At 39.1% G+C, this 22321-nt stretch overlaps 3 protein-coding genes across 15 annotated transcripts in view; 1 reads left to right on the top strand and 2 right to left on the bottom strand.

The window, feature by feature from the left end:
- Positions 1-11: 11 nt before the first annotated feature.
- Positions 12-1648, top strand: LOC115625299 (WD repeat domain phosphoinositide-interacting protein 3). Of its 2 annotated transcripts, none has more exons than XM_030520314.1 (4): positions 12-188; positions 305-391; positions 543-1304; positions 1391-1648. In XM_030520314.1, the coding sequence occupies exons 1-4, from the start codon at positions 122-124 to the stop codon at positions 1495-1497; spliced, it is 1023 nt and encodes a 340-aa protein (XP_030376174.1). In that variant the 5' UTR covers positions 12-121; the 3' UTR covers positions 1498-1648. The 2 variants fall into 2 exon arrangements, with proteins under 2 accessions (XP_030376174.1, XP_030376175.1); XM_030520315.1 differs by having other exon boundaries at positions 1439-1648.
- A 3294-nt stretch (positions 1649-4942) lies between these two features.
- Positions 4943-12611, bottom strand: LOC115625459 (bromodomain-containing protein DDB_G0280777). Its single transcript, XM_030520506.1, has 4 exons — positions 12606-12611; positions 7833-8429; positions 5169-6524; positions 4943-5095 (listed from the first exon to the last, which is right to left on the bottom strand). The coding sequence occupies exons 1-4, from the start codon at positions 12609-12611 to the stop codon at positions 4943-4945; spliced, it is 2112 nt and encodes a 703-aa protein (XP_030376366.1).
- Positions 12612-19565: 6954 nt separating this feature from the next.
- LOC115625550 (calcium-activated potassium channel slowpoke) overlaps positions 19566-22321 on the bottom strand; it is a 58472-nt gene continuing 55716 nt past the window's right edge. For 5 of the 12 annotated variants that reach the window (XM_030520641.1, XM_030520637.1, XM_030520634.1 and 2 more), the window contains 4 exons: positions 21868-22004; positions 21630-21772; positions 20470-20689; positions 19569-20397 (listed from right to left, as the gene is read on the bottom strand). In XM_030520641.1, the coding sequence (XP_030376501.1) occupies positions 20260-20397; positions 20470-20689; positions 21630-21772; positions 21868-22004 (638 nt within the window). In that variant the 3' untranslated portion in view covers positions 19569-20259. Of the gene's footprint in view, positions 20398-20469; positions 20690-21629; positions 21773-21867; positions 22005-22321 lie in introns of all 12 variants that reach the window. The other 7 variants (XM_030520638.1, XM_030520639.1, XM_030520632.1 and 4 more) reach the window with 3 other exon arrangements.

The following is a 22321-nucleotide window of genomic DNA, read 5'->3' on the forward strand; positions in this document are numbered from 1 at the left end:
ACGCGCATTACCATTGTTTTTATACGAAGAAAAAATCACCGCTGCCTAAATTTGATTGAATTCGTAGAACAGCAGAGTTCCGAAAATCAGCGAAAGATCGGTGGTGCACAAACTTGGAACAATGAATTTGACGGAGCAAAATCCGTATGGGAATGGACTGCTTTATGCCGGTTTTAACCAGGATCAAGGTCTGTTGTTTACATATTCACACACTCACGAGCTTGACCCGCTATCAAATAAAATGTATATATTATGTATTTTCATTTTTTTGTCGGACTGCCCAATTATTTTAATTGCGACGCAGGATGCTTTGCTTGTGCTACGGACACGGGCTTTCGTGTTTACAATTGCGACCCGCTGAAGGAAAAGGAACGCCAATATTTTCCTGAAGGTATGCATATTTACATACATGTGTTCATTTGTGTGGTGCCCCAGTTTCATTTTAGTTTAATGTATGTGTGTGCGCGAGTTAGAGCCCTGGGAGATCTCACGCCCTATTGTCTTGTCTAACATAAAATTGTATATTGTCTTGGCACTTGCAGGCGGTCTTAGCCATGTGGAAATGCTTTTCCGATGCAATTATCTGGCATTAGTTGGCGGTGGCATACGACCGTTGTATCCGCCTAACAAAGTCATCGTGTGGGATGATTTAAAGAAATCTCCGGCAATTTCATTGGACTTCAATCAGCCTGTTCGCGCAGTTCGTCTGCGACGCGATCGCATTGTCGTTGTGCTTGAGGGCGTCATCAAAGTGTTTACGTTCACACAACAGCCGCAGCAGCTTCACGTCTATGAGACGAGCGCCAACCCAAACGGTCTGTGCGTCCTTTGTCCACACAGCAATAAAAGTCTACTTGCATTCCCCGGTCGACGCACGGGCCATGTACAGATCGTCGATCTTGCCAATACGGAGCGTGCACCGTTGGAGGTCATAGCCCACGAGGCAGCCATCAGTTGCATTGCCCTGAACTTGCAGGGTACTCGTCTGGCTACTGCTGGCGAAAAGGGTACTCTTATACGTATTTTCGACACGGAGAACGGCAAGAAGGTTTCGGAACTCAGGCGTGGCAGCAATCACGCAAACATCTTTTGCATCAATTTCAATCACCAGTCCACCATGGTGGTGGTGGCCTCCGATCATGGCACCATACATGTCTTTAATCTCGAAGACAACAAGCAGCGTGAGTCGTCGCTGCCCATCATACCCAAGTATTTATTAAGTCAATGGAGCTTCGTCAAGTTCTCCATACCACAAGGACCGCGTTGTATTTGTGCCTTTGGCGCCGAGCCAAACGCTGTTGTCGGTGAGTTTTGAAAACAATGATCAAAAACATTTATTTGCTTACATTTTTTATACTGATGTGTTCCACTAAAATATATTTTTTAATAGCCATTTGCGCCGATGGCCATTACTATAAATTCCTATTCAATAATAAAGGCGACTGCACTCGCGATACATGCATGCAGTTTCTGGAGCTGCAGGACGATGAAACCTAAAAGCCCAAGGATCCAGTGCTTTCACTCTGCTGTAGCTAAAGCAGCACACCATATGTATGTGCATATTAATAAATATATATATGAAATGTGTTATTAAATATTGTAATTAAAGCTAAGGTGAGACAGGCAAAGCGTTTGCCAAAAACACAAATTTCATTTGAATTGAATACACATAAGAAACATTTTTTTTATTATTTCCTTTGTACTCCACTTGGGAGCTTAGGGCTACTACAAGGACATTTTTCCAATCTTAACACTCTCTATTTCTAGCCGTCTGTCTGCCTGTGTCCCATGTGGTGTTGTTGTTTCTGGGAGAATTCCTGAAGGGTGCATCCGCCGCCAGGTTGCCGTCTTTTTTTTAGGTCTGCCGATCCCGTCTGCTTCCTTGGGGGTTCCAGCGCCATTCTTGACATCAGACATCGAAGTAGTGGGAGTCCTTTTTGGATTCAGTTGTCTTGTAGTAGTTTCCATAATCATGTAGTTGTCAGTCGACCTGGTGATTGGCCAGATGCGACTCAAAAGAAACATTGGCTTTGTTATACCCTGTACCCGTAGGGTAAAAAGGTTATATTAGGTTTGTGCAAAGTATGTAACATACAGAAGGAAGCATCTCCGACCCCATAAAGTATATATATTCTTGATCAGCATGACGAGAGAAATCGATCTAGACATGTCCGTCCGTCTGTCCGTCCGTCTGGATGAACGCGAGGATCTCAGAAACTATAAAAGCTAGAATAACCAAAGTTGGCATCCAGATTGTGCTAGGTCCGAGTAAGGACGAGTTTATTTTATTTTTTGGAATTTTCCCCCCCTTCCCCCGTTACAGAATTTCGTCAATAGCGTCCACATTTCAAATGCTACCTAAACCAAACTTTGCACACATAATTTATATATAATTGTCTACTGTTGTGTAAAATTCGGTCAATTCTAAGAAAAGTTATTAGCAAAACAAATTCTCGCCAGTACAACCCCACCAAACTGCAGCAACAAGTTCGCTCTTCTTCCTCTTTTTGCTGCTGCTATTGGCGCATATAACTTAGGGACGGAAGTTTACATGGGTACAGGGTATTACACTGTCGGGCTTGCTCGACTGTAGCGTTCTCTCTTGTTTATTTTGCAGCAAAGGCAAATACTGAATCTCCAAAATACTTGGCGGAACTGTACGAACAAGGCCAGAGTATAATCTATGAAAGGTTACTAAATAGTTGAAGGGACAACTTGTAGATTGGTAGCAAGTGAAAATGCCAATAAGCAGACATAATATTGAATGGCAAATGTATTCTAAAATGTACTGTGGAGTACGCAAAACGCAAAAACTACTGCTAATCGGCATTCTTTGATTTCTATAAAAGAGACATTCGATGCCGAGGGGGAAGAATAATAACAAGGATGATAGGTGCCTTTACGTTGAAGGGTCATTAAAAGCATTAGAGTAGGAGTTCTCAAGGCAGCCGAACCTTTGCAGATGAATCTGCATATATTGTTACACCTGGAAATTCTAGACATCCAATATTCTGCAAAACAGCGAACTTCACTGACTATAAATAAAGAGTCAGAACACGGAAGCATCATTGCATTTGAATTATTCCAACCGAACGGCTACACATCGCCGTTAAATGCCTTGGACTCATCTTGAACAGACGACTTACATGATTTCCACACGTAAAAGAACCAGAAAACAACTTAAGCTTCTCAGACTGTACTCGCTGATAGAAAGGCGTTCCAAGATGTTGACATATTGCATACAGCTCTGGGGTGTTACACATATCCTGCGGTCTACGCACCTGCACCACAATTTGGTTATTGTACAAGTACAGGGTGGTCTATATATTATTTTAATCATATGTGTGTTATTTTAATAGTTGCAGCTCTTTTCCGCTGAAAATGTTGAAAATAAATTTGTGTTATATCTCCGCGTTATGAATTGAATCGCTTTACGCTTGAATAACGTTCAGAATTATCATATTTTCTGAGTAAGCACTTTTTCATCTTGGCGGCTGCGTCCATGTTCCATGCTCATGCCCCCTCAGCACAACCACCCCGTGCACCAACAGGCAATCATCGGTTGATGCTGAATAGGCTTATTTCTAAACTGCGTCGGAGTGCTTGACCAACAACGAAGCACCGCTATAGCGAAGTCAGCAGAATTTCTCGTAAATGTATTTACTTAGTCATGTGCTTAGGAAGTTCTGTTGAATTGAATAAAACATTCTTGTTTTCCACTACAAATAAAGCAGTTGGTAAATTTTCATGATTTGAACAGACGAAGCAGTTAATCAAACCCAAGAACAAACTGGAGAGGTCGAATCCATCTCCTGGATATATGTATAACTCGCGATATATGTATAATGTGTGCGTTACATTGTGTTACTTCTTAGGTATGCTTCGAGTTTATTAACTGCGTTCAAAAATGCTGCATATTATTTATAACGCTACAGCCGAGCAAGCCCGACAGTGTAATACCCTGTACCCAAGTAAACTTCCGCCACTGAGTTATATGCGCCATAGCAGCAAATTAAAAAAATAAAATAAACTCGTCCTTTCTCGGACCTCGGAAAATCTGGATGCCAACTTTGGTTATTCTAGCTTTTATAGTTTCTGAGATCCTTGCGTTCATCCAGACGGACGGACATTTCTCTCGCCATGGTGATTCAGAATATATATACTTTATGGGGTCGGAGATGCTTCCTTCTGCATGTTACATACTTTGCACAAACCTAATAAACCCTTTTTACCCTACGGGTACAGGGTATAAAAATGCAGCTGAATATGCCGATGAACGCGAATAACGTTTGCAAGATCTTTTCGAAAGGGCATCTACGTCTAGAGCCATAGAATGGAACAAGAATGGGAGTTGCGGCTTTGGCAAATGCGTGGGGGTGAAAATCAAAAAAATAAAACAAACTTGCTCAGCGTACATACATAAGGAATCTTTTTGCAAAGTTTGGTGTCTCTACCTCTTATAGTCTCTGATATCCAGGTGTTCATACGGACAGACGGACAGACAGGGTCATGCTGATCAAGAATATATGTATATACTTTGTGGGGTCTGCCACGCCCCTTCTGCCGGTTAAATTTTCAGCTCCCGAAAACCTAATATACTCTTGTACATTTTATGTGAAGAGTATAAAAAGCACTACCATTCAGTGACGCAGCAAAGCAATTATAAATAACGTTTTGCAGCTTATTTGTTATTTTATTCCTACAGAAAGTATCAGTCGAAAAAATGCAATAGATGGTCTTGGATACACTTAGCACATTTAGGATATTTTTTAGATCCAGCAATTTTTAAGACTTACCCGTATATTTCATACAAAATCTCAACATTTACAAATCAAAATAAATATTTTTTTATTAAACTACAGACTGTCCGCTCTATGAGTACAAATGTTTCGTGAAATTAAATAATGCACAGAGCTTAAGACTACGACTTAACCACAAGTAACTATTTACTGGCCTTTTCAGAGTGATCCCCGGAAACTTCCACGGACGACGTAACTTCGAAAGAATCCTTTTGGTCCGGTGTCTTGCTACTTGCGCTTACTAAAGCATCCTCCACAGTGCCCTTCTTAAAATTGTCAGAGCGTTTCTGGAGTCGCTGTAATGTGTAAATTATTCGAACAAGTTTAGAGGGTGGGTTAGAGGTAAGTTTTTTCGTAGTTTCCTCTTACCGTTTCAGTAGACGGATCTTCGTCCGGGACGAAGATTCGCAATGGCGTATTGCTTCCCAATTGTTGCTGCACTAAACGTTGGTGCTCCTCAAACGCGGCTGCTGCAGGATCCTCGGCCACAAGCTGATGCGGTTGTGGCTGCGGCTGCTGTTGCTGTTGCTGTTGCCGTTCCTGTTGCTGCTGCAACTGCAACAGTTGCAATTGTTGCTGCTGTTGATGCTGTTGCTGGCGCAAGAAGTGTTGCTCTTGGGCCTGCGCTTTGAGCGCCTCCAGCTCCTCCAGGCGGAGCTGCTGCTGCTGCTGCTGGTGTTGTTGCTCCTGAATCTGCACTTGAGCTTTCAGTTCTTCCAAGTGCAGTTGTTGCTGCTTCTGCAACTCTAAAGCGGCATGCTGTGTTTCAAGTTGCTGGTGACGAGCCTCCTCCTCGGCATAGGCCTGGAACAGTTGCGAAGACTCGTGTGGGTTGGCATAGTAGTTGGAAACAACGAAGCCGCTTTCCGGTGGCGTCGCGCTCACGGCTGACGCCACATTAGGAAGGTGGAACGGCGCCGTCTCATATACTGCCTCTTCGCCTAGCGCGGGAGCCGCAATGAGCGCGGCAAACTGAGGTGCAGTGTCCAGCACGGGATGAATGTTGTGATGGGGATCTTTGGCAGCCTGCAAGATCTGTCCGTTGCTGGCCACCTCTTGTGTCAAATCCGCGTTCACATACCCCGTCTCAATGATGTGCTCCGTGCTGGGCTTGAACAGGTGTTGCTTGTGCTGCGTGTACAGCTGATTGGATTGGGTGACGAGATACGTGGGATTGTAGATGGGTATCGGTGCTGCGGGCACAGCCGCAATGAAAGGCTGTAGATGCGCTTGCTGAGCGAACTGAATGGGATAGATTTCTGGAGCCGTCTGGGCAGCTGCCTGGGCTCCCACTATTTGGACCAGGGGCTGGGCTGGCGCCGGCAGGTGGTTGCTCTGCACATCTGCGGGCAATGGCTTATTGTTGCTTGGCGTGTTGAAGGACTCAGTGGCCGGGCGGATCTTCGATGTGGGCAGCGAGGGATCGGGATCTGGGGCAAAGAATTTCTGCGAGCCCGAAATGGGATCGCGTATGGTTTGGTCATTGGTCTCGTCCTCGTGTACGCTGTACTGGCTGCCCAAAGTTGAGGATTGTGGTGTGGGTGGCAAATAGGTTTGTGGTCGGAGTGTGCTCGTTGGGGAAGAGTGTTCTTGTTGTTGGGTTGGGGGCAGGTAGGCGGTGCCGCTGTTTTCGTGCAGCTGATTGTCGTGCAGTGCCAGATTCGGTGCAGGAACCGTGTAAATGGGTGCAAAGTGCTCGGATATGAAGTTGGGGTTCGTTTCCAACTGTTGAGGATATGTTTCATGTATGATTGTATGTATGTATGTGTAAATGCTTACAAAGGTCTGTCCACAGAGCGAAATCAACTTTAAATACAACAACCTAATTGTATCTGTATCTACTTGTAAGACGCATTTAATTAAAATCCTCTATTATAGGGAATAGTTTCCTTTTAAGAACGAACAAATTTGCATTGCAGAAAATATTTCCTAACATAAACATATATTTACCCCATTTCCAGCGCACGAGAACGCTTATTTTAGAAGAGGGTTTTCTAAAATTGTGGCTAATTGAACTAAGTAGTATTTAAAAGGTGTTTTTTGATTGTTGTTGATTAAAGTTGATTTCATTTTGTAAGCAGACCTCTGCTAGAGTTGTGCTACTTTGTCTACTAAATCGCTGTTCTATTGGGCTCCATTTAATTTAAATCTGTCGACTCATCGATCATTATTATTATTTGTATAAAATAACTGTATTTCATAATTAATTCGTTCTATTTCATACCACCGGAAGCTCTGTATCTTTTTATACTTATATACTGGGGGTTTGAATAATTTTAACTAAATAATCTTGCTTTACATACTTAATACATATTTAATATATATTTTTTAAGATAACCAAAATTTAATTGCCAAACTAACAATAGGGCCGAATTCGAAAAGAACCCTTTGTTTGTACTGTTTTTTATTAAATGTAACCAAATACTATTCTGCAAAGAGATCGGCTCTCCTAATAACAAGTTTTAAATCAGGCTTCGAATTCACTTCATTTCAAGTAGGCTTATACAGTTTTAAGAAAGTTTGTATTTTCTACTCCTTTAAAAATGTAACTGATATATATCTGACATATATATTTAAATACAATATGTATACTAAACAGAAAATGTAATTCCTGCGCAATTAAATCCCGTGGCTGAGTTTCGGTATGACCTTCGACAATAACTATGTTATTTTTAGATATTGGAATATAAATTTAAATAAATAATTTAAATAATTTAAATCATTCGCTTACAGTATTTGTGAACTGTCTCGTTAACCAGAACGGGGGAAAAATACGTGTCTGAAAGCATTTGTTTGACTTTCCAGAATAAAACTTTTCGAACTATTTTGTTTCGGAATGCAAATAGTGTAAATCTAATTCGGATTGAGCATTTATGACCAAATAGGCCTGATAGTATAAAATAGTGTTGTTTAAGATGGCAGTCTGTTAATGGCTACTTTTGAATATTTTCTTCTTGCGAGACACCAAGTTGACCAAATAGAAGTAGACTGCACAACTCCAAGGCCAAATTTTCACCTTAGTTGAGAACTTACCGGTAGATTTTGAAGTTCGCTGTAGGCCACTGCCGAAGGTTTCTCATACTTGAAGGGCTTCTCGTAGCCAAAGGTTGGCTTCGACTTGGGTTTCGAACTGCTGAGCTTAATCTTCAGAGGCTTACGCACAGAGCTGGGCTGTTGCATCGGCACATTACTGGACGGTTTCAGATACACGGGGGCGCTGAGTTTCAGTGGGCGTGGTCCACGCAAATGATGATGCTGTAGAGGCGGCGCGTGAAGCATGTGCGTGTGAGCGTGCAGATGAGCGTGAGAGTGAGGATGCGACAACACTTGAGTGTGAAGACCATGATTTAGTTGATGCTGGAGCTGATGTGAATGCTGAAGCTGATGATGCTGCTGAAGCTGATGTTGATGCTGGTGCTGGTGCGCATGTGTTTGTGAACCTGGCCGACCCTTAAGGATCAGCGGCACGGGCTGATCGCTGCGAATTTGAACAACTAGTGTGCGCTGCTTCCCGGGCTGGGACAATTGCTTGGCACTCTTTGGTGGCCAATTGCTGAAGATAAGTGGCCGTTTGGAAATTGGTGGCTCACAGCTGGCCAGAGCCAACAGCAGGGTGAGAATGACGAAAGGCTGTAGAAACAAAAAGGGCATAGACATGAGTGACTGGGAACTATTAATTAAAATGAAAACTCATCAAAATTTTAATTACTTAATGCACACTTCGAACACAAAACTTTCTAAGCTCTGCTAACGATAATCCGACAATTGGACAACGCGCTGAGCGTGTAATCGCTCAACGAGCCAGTCGCGGCTACCACAGTAATGAACTTAATTTGTAAAAATTGGCGGTTTCTAAAATTTTATCACGTTGCCTGCCGTGAATCCACGCCATGTGCCGTCACGTCGTCACGGCTTACCAAATGACCGATGGCAAAGCTACTTAAGTGCGGTTCGAAAACAAACATCCAAACAAAGTGTTATACATTGGTTTATGTTGAAGCTACAGAAATACATAAATGCACATGGCACATCCCGATATATGTACTATATGTACACATACTTAAAGTTACAGTAGTAAATGCCTTAGCGAAACGCATGCAAACGCTGCAACGAACGCAAGGGCATTGCATTGAATTGAATAACTACATCAAAGCTTCTGCCATTTAAACAATAAATAAAGATACCTCGTGGACCTTCAATCCTTCCATCTTAACACTATTAACGCAAAGCTCTTTCTTCTACATTTTACCCTTTCCTTATTCTAAGCATTTGACTAAGAGCATAAATTTGGTTTTACAGAGTAACTTCCTGAAAAACCAATATCTACAAGTTGATGTAATTGACACGGCAAATGGCATTTTCATACCAATGCTGTTTTATTTCTGAAACATTATTCTAAGACTCTTAGCCCAAGCTTGTTATGAGACATTTACCTAACACGACAAACCAACTGATGGCAGTTCGTTTGTCAGCGAACAAACATACCGGTCCCTTATAAGTAAAGAAACCATTTTCAGTTTGATGTTCATGATATTCATTAAGTTTATAAGGAAAATGGAACATTGCTGACAGTACATATAAAGATATACTATATTCTAATATCGACTTTTTTATAGTTCGTCACGATTAAAAGCGTTTTATCTTGTACCAGTCTGTATATAAAGGGATAAATATGGTTTGTTTATTAGTTCGTAGTAGGACAATAAAATTTCTTTTAAATTTCTGTATTATAAATTAATGTATGTCACACTGGTGAGGCTTAAAAAAAAATTAAAAATACCAAATTTGACATAAAAATTAAAAATGTAGATTGTTTTATGTTTCTAATATTATACTGTGGAATCGGTCTGCAGATTTGGCCATAACAGAAAAGTTTGACTCTTTTTCTTGATATGAAATCATACAGAATCTTTACAACTGCAAGTAGTTTTTAAAGCATGCATTATGCGGTGATATTGGCGCCGTGATTCGAACCGAGTCATACAAGTATAATCACGAACGATCTCACAATGTATTGTGGGATTTCTTTTAGTTCGTTGAGTTACGCTAGGCCCCACAAAAATGATGTGGCATCTTAAGATTGAATTAAAAGCTCTATGTTATTGAATATTATATGACAACCAGAACAATCCATCGAAAAAGAGATTTTACTTTAATATATTTAATATATTATTGAATAACAGAAGAAGGTGCTTCTCATCGTATATAGGATTTTAAAGGTAGTTTAACTTACACTATATATGTACTTGGTATGGAGTATAGAATATTCGGTGTATATTACGATATCGATCTATCGAAATTCATATTTTCAGCCGGCTTAGAAAGTCTTCAAAAAGTTATTCCGCCTATAGAGTTGTCCCAGTAAGTGCATTTCACTGAGGCCGATTCGACGAATCAAACGATATGTGAACGTGCGTGACTTGACGAATGCGATGTCGTCGTAGAATGAAAGTGAAAAGCGTGCCCGATCGATTGGTTCTGTGGCCGGGCGAGTGATGGACAACCATATTGGTTACTGGAAGCCAATAATTTGGCCAATTGTAACATCAAAAATTTCACTTGTCCGGCACATGTACATATGTAAGAGATGGCCAGGGGCGAAGAAAAATGTACATATATATATATATATATATATATATATATATATATATATATATATATATATATATATATATATATATATATATATATATGTTTAGCATATATGTATACATATATATGTATGTATGTAGGCATAACGACACTGGCAATGACAATGTATGTATTACCGTTAGTCAGGCAGTCAGTCCGTCAATCAAGCATTACTTTCGGGTGAAACGGACGTCTAACCAATGGGCAATGGCCAATGTGCCTGGTTATTGATTACGTGCTGCGTTTGCTTAATCGCAGACGTAATTGAGACAAAATTGCTGCCTTATTTGGCGGATTGGTTGGTTGTTCGGTTGTCAGATCGGTTTGTCGGTTTGTTTGCATATTCATAATAGCCGGGCTGTCTTAGAGAGTGTCACTCGATGTTGATGTTGCTTGGTGAATGAACTTGCCTTGTGGTATGCAATTGAGTGTTGCAGCTTGTTTAAAGAAAGTCGAAATAGTTATGTGCAAGTATTTAATAAATTTATGTCATTGATTGCTTCCGTGGGCCTGGCCAAATGGGAGGCCTAGCGACAATGCAAAGGCAAAAGATTTGAGAAATGAACTTGTTACGTGAATTTCAAAACATCTTGAATAAGTTGCGAAATTAAGGACGAATATAGAAGCAGCATTATGACAGACTTCCTTCTTGTAAAGAGCTGCAATTTAATTGTCGATGTTTGTGATTTCTCTACTTGCGAATGCGCCCGGCAAAGGAAACTTATCTCTAGGTCTGGAGAGTAGACTCCTTATCTGGCTCTCCGTTTTTATTGGAGTCATCCTTTGCTGATGGCATTCTATAATGAAGAGGACTCCCTTAGACTTAAGAGTGTGTTGGTAGCTTATTCTGTTCCGATGATATTAGGGAGGACAATATCGAAAATTGTGTTTAGCGCATCAGTCAGTCGACCATCTCTGCACCTTCTTAAATGGTACGAGAGCGATGGATTTGTTTAACGCTGTCTACATATCCCATTGATATAAATGGATGGAGTGATCATATAGGAGACAGCTGTACGTGAAGATAAAAATTGTTGTTCCCTTCGCAGAAAAGAAGAAAAAGACACATGGATGCTAGATATTGTTTTGATTTCTATTCAAAATTCAAATGAAAATTTATTGAAAATTGTAGTTAAATATATGAGCTAACCTCATTGAAAACGGTAAACAGAGACAGTCTCCTATTGAGTTTGTCCGCAGCATGATTTTAATTAAAAATTGCTTTGTTTCCTTTTAATATATGGCTTTGTTTAACAACTAGAGTGCGGATCACCTACTGTGTGGCTTCTCCAAACAAAAGCTATGCTAACCCCGATTCGACGAGCAGCATACTACATGCATACTACATGTATGTATGTTGTGAGTCAAACACGCGTTTGGCTAACTTGAAATGCAACTTTTGAGTATGTACGAGCATATCCCGTAATGCGAGTAAAATACACCGTTTTATTTTCAAGTTTAAACGGCACTTGCTGCCGTCACGTCCCGGCCCGTCCGGTCCCCAGTCCCTGCCACGCAGCTGAGGCACCACCTCCCGGCCACACTGCGCTGCACATCGAGGTAAATTCAATGGCAGTGCCAACAATAGAGTAAGCGACTGTAATTGGTGCGCATAAAGCGACCAACCCATTGTCTGGTGCCTGCTGTCTGCTTTGGCGAAAACTTGGCGCATCAAGTGCTCGGTGCTCTCAATGTGCTGCTGCACTTGCACTTCATCAGCAGAGGCCGCAAATGAAAGTGCGCGCAATTGGCCGCAATTACGATTTGACAAATATTCAAAGCAAAAATGAAAACAATCGACAACTCAATCAACAGCCAGCAGACAATGCTGGAAATTGAAGATGAGCGGCAACACGTTGTTTGTCTGCTTGCTTGCTGGTTTGTTCGTTCGTTTGTTTGTTTGTTTGTTTGTCTGTCCGTTGGTAACCAAAACCACAATTGTAGCTGAAATTGAAATTGAAGGTGAATGTCGAGTCTCGAATGTCGATGTACGATGCACAATGTACTGGCTGGGGTAGTAAAAGGAAAAGCGAGCAATCGCAGATCGGCATGCAAATTAAATTCAATCTCGTTCAATTTCATGATATTATTCACAGCATTTCTTAATGACACACACAACTACCGCAAATTTTTAATTACAGCAGCCAACAAACTCGAGCCACTCCATTAACTTACCTTCATTTCTATCTTGTTGTTGTTGTTGCTGCTGTTGACGTAGTTATTGCTAGAAAGCTCGGGTTATAGATGAGTGACTCTTACGTTTAGTTTTGAAAGACTTTGCCACTTCTACTCCAACAGCAAATAGATGAGGATCAAAATAGCAATTAAGTGAATAATCACATCAATTAACTTCATGTCAGCGTACAGAGCGGCGCTTTCTTTTGTCAACGGCTAACGCTCAATGCACGTTGCAAGGCACAAACACACACAGAACCGTCGTTCGTCCAGGAATCGGATCGTTTCGAAGCTAAAGCTGAGCAGACGTCTGCACTCTTTGAAGTCGCGAAGACAACTGAAGTGTGCTGCGCCGATGTGTGCAGACAAAAACAATCGCCGCTTGCGCCAACTGACTGATGGATTGCACTTGCTACCAAGCAGCCAGACAGCTAACCAGTTGGCCAGTTAGCCAGCGTTTTGAAGTCTATGTGCGAACAGGCACACATATCGAACGCACAGTGGCTCACTTGCACGTTCCTGATCACAAATTGAAGCAAAGCCTGCCAGCACTAGTGGGAATTTAAGCTTGCATAAACGGACATTACAAGCTCCGTTTACTTGGTTTGTAACCTAGCAAATAGTTTGCAACACTTTGATCCCTCGTGACAGGAAAGCATTTCATATTCCTCCTCTTCGATCTACAATGAAGCTTTATCGAGTTCACCCATCCACTGTCATTTTATTTGATTTCGCGCATATTGCCTGAAATTCCCACTTGCTTTATTACTGGAACAAAAAACTGATCAACCAGGAGATTTCATTGTAATCGATACCAATAAGGTTCTTCACAAACCCATCTTTAATATTAAATACAGATTCGTATCTATCCTACAAAACACAAATTAGTTACTTTTAAAGTCGCTCCTATAACAAGATAATTTTGGGGGCACGTTCTATATATTTGAAGAATTATGAGATATCATATACTCGTATACTTAGTTCTTACTTACCACAATTCAAGCTATCTAATACTATAAATGCACTCGTCTAATATAGGATATGGGATATCCAAGTCATAGTTATAGCGAAGTATTTATAATTAGCAAGCACAAGATAAATTTTAATAGCGTTTTGTAGAAACAAACGTGCCACTGTGCGAGGCAACGCACATTGGAAGAAGCCGCAAAGAAAGTGGTCGGCTTTTCTTTGCAGTCGTCGTCATCGTCAAAGCGTCGTCTACGCTTTGCAAAGCAATACGGGTAGAAAACTTGTTTAGCGGTCAGGCTTAGCACGCGACCACAACATGAAACGCAAGCGATGAAATAGGCTCTTTAATGCCACTTGGCAAGTGCACAATATACTTGTAAACGAAACGTAAACGAAAGTGATTTGCGCTCTAGCTGTTCTTGGTGGGGCAGCCAATACAAAAGACTTAGGCAACGAACTTGTCGCCGGCAGCGTTGCGGCCAGTAGCAAGAAAACAATAACAAACAGCTCGCGGTCTTTACCTTAAAAAGCAATATAAACCAGGCGCGCATGAACATGAAATGCGATGGTGCAGCAATCAGTAAACAGGAGCAGGCTGTGTCGCCGGCCAGACGTGGCAAGTGTCTGGATCTGGGCTCGTTTCGAAACGTCTGGCATTTGGGCGACACTTGTTGCAGTGCCTTTAATTTTTTAATGACACCAGCAATATCATGAGTGTTGCCGGGTTAGGGCTAAGCCAAGACTCATTGCGTCGCGCTTGTTATACAACGCTAATGAGCTATGCAAAGCGGCTGAAAGCGCTTATGAAACGCGTGACATGCTCGGTGGGCCGTTTGGGGTAATTGGGCGCGATTTATGCGGCGCGCGACTGCAAATTTCTAAACTGAATTGGTCAACGGAATTTCTGAGGGAGGCCATATCTATATGTGGGTCAGTTTTTGGGCGGCTTTGGGCTATTGTCATAACTGAAAGAAATTTCACTTTTAATGAGTGAAGCTACATACATACATACTACAAGTATATGTACATAAGTATGTAGATTGGGAATTTTGTCAATCGTTAAATTGTCAGTATTTTTATTTTATTTTGAAATATTTTTTAACAAGGTTTTTTAAACATTAACAACATAATTTTATTATTATTCCATTTTAGTTTATACATTTATCATTTTGCTTGCTCGTCCTGTTTTGTATTTTTGTTTGTTATCTTGCGTGTAGACAAATGTTTAAAATATTTAGTTTAGCTCTCAAGTTTTTGTTTTATTTTAAAATGCTCGTTTTTATTCAAATATAATTTAACTTCAGCTCATGCCGCTTTAGACTGAACTCTTTTTTGCATTATAATTTATATAATTTCCTTTGTCTGTTTGCGTTAAATTTAAGTAAATAATTTTTATGTTATCGCCTTTTAAATTTATTTTTAAGTCTACGTTTATTTTTTGTTTTCTTTATTTATTTGTTCGTGTAAATATAATTTATATAAATAGCGAGTAAAAAAAAAATAATAATGTCTATACATTTTCAATCGAATGCATGTCTAATAATAATCATAGCATGTGTGTATTTGTATGTGTATTTTGTGAAAAGTGCTGCGAAATAATAGCAAAGATTACTTGATTTTAGAATTATTTGTTTTTAGTTTAATGATTTTTTTGATCACTGTTCAAAGTGTTTTCTTTACCTTTATTATTAAAAAATGAACATTTCTTTGTTGCTGTTGCTTAACCTTGTAAAATGATCGTTTTGGTTTGTTTTTTAGCTGCAAACGTTGATTCTATACAAAAAATCTAACTACAGTAAAATGCTGCATAGCTTCACATTTACGAGTATGATAATTTTTTTAATGCATTTTCCCATTTCTTTTTCTACAAAAACGTTGCCTTAATTGTAAGCTTTAAGTATTCCATTACGCAATATAGTAAGTATGGTAATTAGTTCGTGTTTATCGGGGCTATATTGGCAGTCTAGTAGGTGGATGAAATCAATTCGTCTGTCCTTTAGAACTGCGCAGCCATGCCGATTTTTGCAATGTTGTGTCATTTCATGTGTTCTATTTTGAATAAGGTTTTATTCGGATAGTTGTAAAGTTGTATTTAATATATGCACTTTTATTGAATAGATTTTTTCATTGATATTTATTTCATTTTTTTTTAATTATGCATTAGCGTAAACATGATTTTATCAAGTTTCACAACATCGAGAGTTCATTTTTGTTGTTGCTTGTGGGCTTTCGCTGTTGGTGTGTGTTTGACTGTGACTGTAACTGTGAGTGTTTGTATGTGAGTGTTTATATGTGAGTCTGATTTATAATACCTATAACTCTAAATATGTATCAATTTAAAAATTATGTTTAACTTTTGGGTTTTTGCTACGCTTTTTTGTTTCTTTGTTTTTAGGATTGCAAATGCGTTTTGTGTTGCTGACTTAATTATTTGTTGTTGTTGTTGTCTTTTATTTTCATATAGCTCTAACGATAAATGAACTGTTCACGCCCCCGAATCGTGTGTTTTTATATATATGTATATATGTATAATATATGTACGTACAAAGCTCGAGCTATCTTGTTGATTCGGGCACGATACGAGTACATACATGCATACATACGTTTATACATAACTTTGAAGGCGCATAATACTCACAATTTAATTATAATATTTACGTTAGTATTTAATTTACGTTCTGTTTTGTTTTGTCGCTAAACCTAAACTAAACCTTTGCTCTACAACTTAAAAACATAAAAAACCATCATTCGTACTTGCACTTAATTAGGCTCATAGGTTGTTGTTTTTATTAATTTTAAAAGCTCGAATTCGTTTTACTTTAATTTTGTTTTGTTTTGTTTTGTTTTTCTTCCCATGATATACTATTATTTGCAATACTTTGATTGTTTGTGACGAAAATTTTCGCTGCTATGCAAAACTAAAGTAAAACAAAACCTTCATCAGCGCACTGAGGCGAAAGCTGATGCTGATGCTGATGCTGATGATACTGAGATAATCGAGAACAAAATCGTCTGCACCTTCCTATATAGTATAGTAGTATACTGGAATGTTTGCAATTTGTGATTTCTATACGCTTTGGCAGTGTTTTTCATTTGAACAAATACATTTTATGTGTACCGAATAATTCGTAAGCGACAACAGAAATGCTCGAACATTTTCACAAACAAAACCAAGTGACTGTAAGTTGTATACGAGCGAGTATACGATAAATAAGCACGAGTAGTAGTAGTTTTAGTGATAATTAAGGGTACATGTACATATACATACATTTAAGTATAAAGAAGGTAATTATTTACAACATGCTCTATGTACAAAAATAGGGCGTCTTCATTAACTCTTGGTGCGAGCGCGCGAAATCTAGACCGGAAGTGGGAAAGAAAGTCGATAAGAATTTGACCAAGTAGCCGTTGATTCGTTTCTCGTACTTTTGTTTCGTTTATCTACAAAAATTTGTTTAGAACACCACAGCTGCTGCTCGTAAATCGAATTACGCATGCACGTAAAAAGCGCACACATGCACTAAAAAATTGTTACTAACTACGTTTATCAGCTGAATTTCATATCGCTATATGTATATACATACTCGTATAATTTATAATGATTCGATTCCGCTACTTATAATATGCATCGTGAATGTGACTTCATTTAAATGTGACTCTGTGTTAGAAAGCTTGAAGTATTATGCTTCCGAAGACTTTTCAAAGAAATGGCTATTTATAGAAATGGCTTATTATTCAGTACCAAAGAGGCCTGGAACGCGGCTCGAGTGCTCTGCCTTAGCAGCTCTTAATAAATTTAAAATTCTACTTCTTATTTCAGAAGAGCACGCCTTTAGAATCTTGCAAATCAGGGTCGCTAAAGTTGAAGTCGTTTTTAAGTATTGTTATAAATTGCTGTTTAAATGTTATAAAGAGCTATCCTGTTTTTGAGGTTTCGCAAATTAAAATTTTTCACCAAGCAAAATGTTTATTTTCAAATATTCTTTAATGGCCTTAGATGCTTGGTTTTCTCTTGTTTCATTAAACATAGTATAGCAAGATATTAGAAACAACCCAGGTAAGCCCAGAAAGTATGTTGCAGTTGATTAAAAATGTGTATAATTGCATTTAAAGGCGGCTTTACTTTTGAAAGTATTATCGAATGTCTAAAATGTTTTTTTTTTATACCCTGTACCCGTAGGGTAAAAAGGGTATATTAGGTTTGTGCAAAGTATGTAACATTCAGAAGGAAGCATCTCCGACCCCATAAAGTATATATATTCTGAATCAGCATGACGAGAGAAATCGATCTAGACATGTCCGTCCGTCTGTCCGTCTGTCCGTCCGTCTGTCCGTCTGTCCGTCTGGATGAACGCGAGGATCTCAGAAACTATAAAAGCTAGAATAACCAAAGTTGGCATCCAGATTCTCCTAGGTCCGAGTAAGGACGAGTTTATTTTTTTTTTTTTTAATTTTCCCCCCCTTCCCCCGCTACAGAATTTCGTCAATAGCATCCACATTTCAAATGCTACCTCCACCAAACTTTGCACACATAATTTATATATAATTGTCTACTGTTGTTTAAAATTTTATCCAATTCGGTCAATTCTGAGAAAAGTTATTAGCGAAACAAATTTTCTACAGTACAACCCCCACAAACTGCAGCAACAAGTTCGCTCTTCTTCTTCCTCTTTTTGCTGCTGCTTTGGGCGCATATAACTCAGTGACGGAAGTTTACCTGGGTACAGGGTATTACACTGTCGGGCTTGCTCGACTGTAGCGTTCTCTCTTGTTTTTATATATTTTCAAGAAGTTTTCAGTATCGCCATTCTTAGAGGCGTCAGCTAAAATATTGGCTTTTGTTTGGCTGATATTGCCTTCCTGTCGAAAGTTTGGAATTATCTTAAAAGTGTGAGTTTTTTCTAATTGTTCATCGTTGAAATAGCGATAGTTCGTAAAGTATGTGCTCCTCCCTTTGTTGTTCTCAGTATTTCCAACAGTATTTGTAACAATCGTTATGCTTAAAGTGTTTTAAAAACCCCACGCCAGAGTTTCAAGTTTCAAGAGTATGTTTTGGTTTTTTTTTTCTTCTTGTAAGTATTCAATATTTAGCTGATTGCATGTATGTATGTAGGTATGTTTAATAGAGTATCGCTAAGAGTTATTTGTGTTTATGTTTGTTGGTTTAAAGTTAAATGATTACAATATGTATATATATAAATCGCTTTGCGCATGCTCAGAAACTTCTAAATGCAGTTTTTGAAAGTGTATGCTGACACAGATTTTGTTTGGTTTCTACCGATCCTCCCCTTTCCAATAACGAAATTGACGTGGCGGTGTAGCATTTAATTTTCTGTTCAATTTTTGTTTCTGTAACTATTTCTTTATATTTACAATACGTATATATTAATTGTAGCGTATTTGTTGTTGCTGCTTCCAAGAGAGACTTGTGTAGACTTGAGTTGTAAGTGTCTGCAGCAAGTTTACATACACATATAGCTTTCTTTTCTGATTCTTGTTTTGTTTTCGCATTTAGAGCAGTACATAAGTACATAAGGACTTTTAGTATAATAGCATTTTAGCATTTAGAATCAATTGCAAAAAACATATATATATATATAAGTATATATATTACATTTTTTATTTTTATAGCTAGAATAGGTTGTCTCTGTTTGAAGTCGAGTTTGTTGTTTTGGTTGGATTTTCGGGTTTTCCTTGTTTAATGTGTAGCTTACCTCACTAATGGTTCCCAATTGCTTACCTCACACCATTGAGATGGATTTGCTTTTGATTTATTTCAATGTAATGCAATGATAGCGCCATGAAGTGAACTCAAAATGTAAATAAATGAGACATGAAAATAGAATTGAATTCAGAATACAAAGTGCATTTTAAATGTGAATGTACACGTAAATGATAATTTGCATACATACCCTTTTATAACTAATGATTGCTGCTTTCAAACTAAAGGCATTTAAATTATAATAAGTTTTAAATAAATGATTTGAACCAGTTTTTATTGCTATCTATGAACTAAGTTTGGACAGAAACGCAAATTACAAAATAAAAACTAATAAAATTACGTACACAGATAAATAGAGGATAAGAATAATGGAAGAAATAAGTAAAATAAGTATAGTGCAATAATAGTAATAATTATAATAATAATAATAGTATGTTAATTTCAAGGTTCTAAAAAGGCATACGGAATGGTGTGGGAAGCAATCAGTTAGCAATTGAACGATGGATATCAAAGAAGTTGTTGGTTCTTTTGACAGTCTGTGTCTTTTATATTTGTGGAGACACCGGACTTCACCTGGCCCCCTGGCACGTTGATAGCTGTTGTTCGGCTTGTGGGCGTGCTGGTCGGTGGCAGTTGTCCCTTGATTGTTAGATAGGTTGGACAAAATACATTATGCGGGTGTCTCGACAAATATAAAAGTACAGAGCAACGCATTTGTGTGCAGCACGTTTATAACTAATCTACGCCTAAGCTGGCCCAGTTAAGAATTTTTGATTTAATTCATTTTTATTTTACGTTTACATTGTATGTCTTTTCAGCTTTTTTGTGACGATGCCGCCACAACTTGAACCAAATCTTATGCCAATAGTTGTGCCATAAATGCGCCGCTCTGTACACAATTAACTTCTCCATCGTTCAAATGTACGAATAAGGACCATCAGTTAAGGCGCTACACAGTAACAATCAAGAGTTATCATCCTTGTTGGAGCCGCCCCCACCGACCCCGGACCCTTGTGTGCTGGTACCGCGACCGCCGGCCGGTGCACGAACCGCGGGCGGCTTGTACTCCAAGCCCGGATCGAATTGCATTAAAACGAACACCTGCAAATCGCAGTCAAAGGATAATGAGAATACTAGATGGATAACTCTAAGGTGTGTGGTTGCTTAGCTTACCTGATCTGTTGGCAGTAGTGAGAAGTCGTCGGGTGGGTTGGTTATTACGTAACGTTTGCTACTCGCATCACAGCTAGAGCTCGTGTCACGAAATCTGTACAGACCTATGCACAGCATGCCGTAGGACTTGAGTGCAGCGACAAACAGATCACCGTACTTTCCGCACTCTCCGAACTGAGCCAGCGGGCCGTCATAAAGGGATATTTGGCCCACACGACATCTGAAAGCGCGAGCCAGAAATATTAAAGTTCAAAGTGCAAAGATCAAGAGTTCATTATTTAATAAAAATCGAAGCGTTTCTCAACCTATATGCAGTATTTTCAAAATTTTGTAATGGCTGTAAGATATACTAATTAATATTAGTATGTAACAGGCAGAAGGAGTATACGTCTATACTATATGTTATGTTATCAGCCGACTGTGTGTCCGTACTAACATAAATTTCCCTTAGACCATAAGATCATTTTTAATGATAAGAAATAAATCCTCAAAAATAATCTAACAATACTAGAGTAATGTCTATGACCACCTCCAACACCTTGGGGGAATTTGTATTTATTGTATTATATTTATCATTGGAACAATCAGCAAACCACAAGACTGCTTCCAACGATCTTAAATTAGGCATTTATTTACTTTGTCTGTCATCTTAACATTCCATTACAAACCAAATACTTATTTCAAAATAATGTAGCCGATTGATTTCTTTCTAAAAGGCGCTTTTTAAAATACAACTATTTTTTAAAGCACGTTTCTTTAGAACTTCTGCACAGCTTTTAAAAGCGTATTAAATGTATGCTTTAAAAATACTCAAAACTTAATTGTTTTCAACGAATTCTTTGACTGATCGGTCAGGAATTCTTGCACAGATTTGCAAAGAAGCTCTATTCAGTGTGAGGCTCATCTTTGGACCAAAAGCTTAAATACTTATGTGATTCTGCCACACCACAAAAAATTACTTTTTATACTACTTAGTTATACTATAATTCATAGTTAATGTCTCGGTGTAAGCCGATTGTCCAAGGTATACAACAAGCTTTTTATAAGGAGTGCTGGGTCAATTAAGTTTAAAAATATTAAGTCTTCATGGTAGTACATATTAAAGTTGATCTCTGTTTAATGTAGATCCTATTTGAAAAGTAACATAAGTGCATACGTACCTGTCGCGATTACTTAAACTCTCGACTGTACTGTATCCTCCGCGCAGGCCTGCGCCCTCGGCCAGTATCAACTCCAACTCCGGTGTGGCTCCGCCCGTTATCAGAGAGCGTATTAGCGTTAAGGCGTTTTGATTGAAGTATGTCTGTGAATAAAATAGGGAGCGGGGACGGGGGGAAAAGGAGAAAGAGAACAATGCAGTGGAGTATAACTTGACGGAGGTATGGGGCGTGATTTTACCGTTGACATCAGCGAGTCTAATACACTCACAGCAAACGCAGTACCGCAGGCGAACGGCTGCGTGAGATATAGTTCTGTATCTGGATCATCATCGTCGTCTTGATCGAGAAACTGCACGTTACTATCATTGACCAGTTCTTTAAACGACAACCAACAACAAAACAAAGTGTTTTTAGTAATCAACGCCAGGTGGGATATCATTAGCTGCCGCATGAAGCTGGCCAATGCCCCTAATTGGCACGTCTTCTAATCCTGTTAGATCAGAGATAAATTTTATGTTGTGGCATGCATGGGACACCAGTGTTCCTACAATTACTAGACTAGAACTGAAAACTATTGTCTGTTACTTCACACCCCTGTCATGAATCATCAGATGAACACTTGTGAAGACTTGACAATTCAGAGGACTTTTAAATAAGCTTGCATTGGCCAGCTTCGTAAGCACGCTGCTCGG

This window comes from Scaptodrosophila lebanonensis, unplaced genomic scaffold, assembly GCF_003285725.1.
Source record: "Scaptodrosophila lebanonensis strain 11010-0011.00,11010-0021.00 unplaced genomic scaffold, SlebRS2 tig00000072-arrow-pilon, whole genome shotgun sequence".
NCBI lineage: Eukaryota > Metazoa > Arthropoda > Insecta > Diptera > Drosophilidae > Scaptodrosophila > Scaptodrosophila lebanonensis.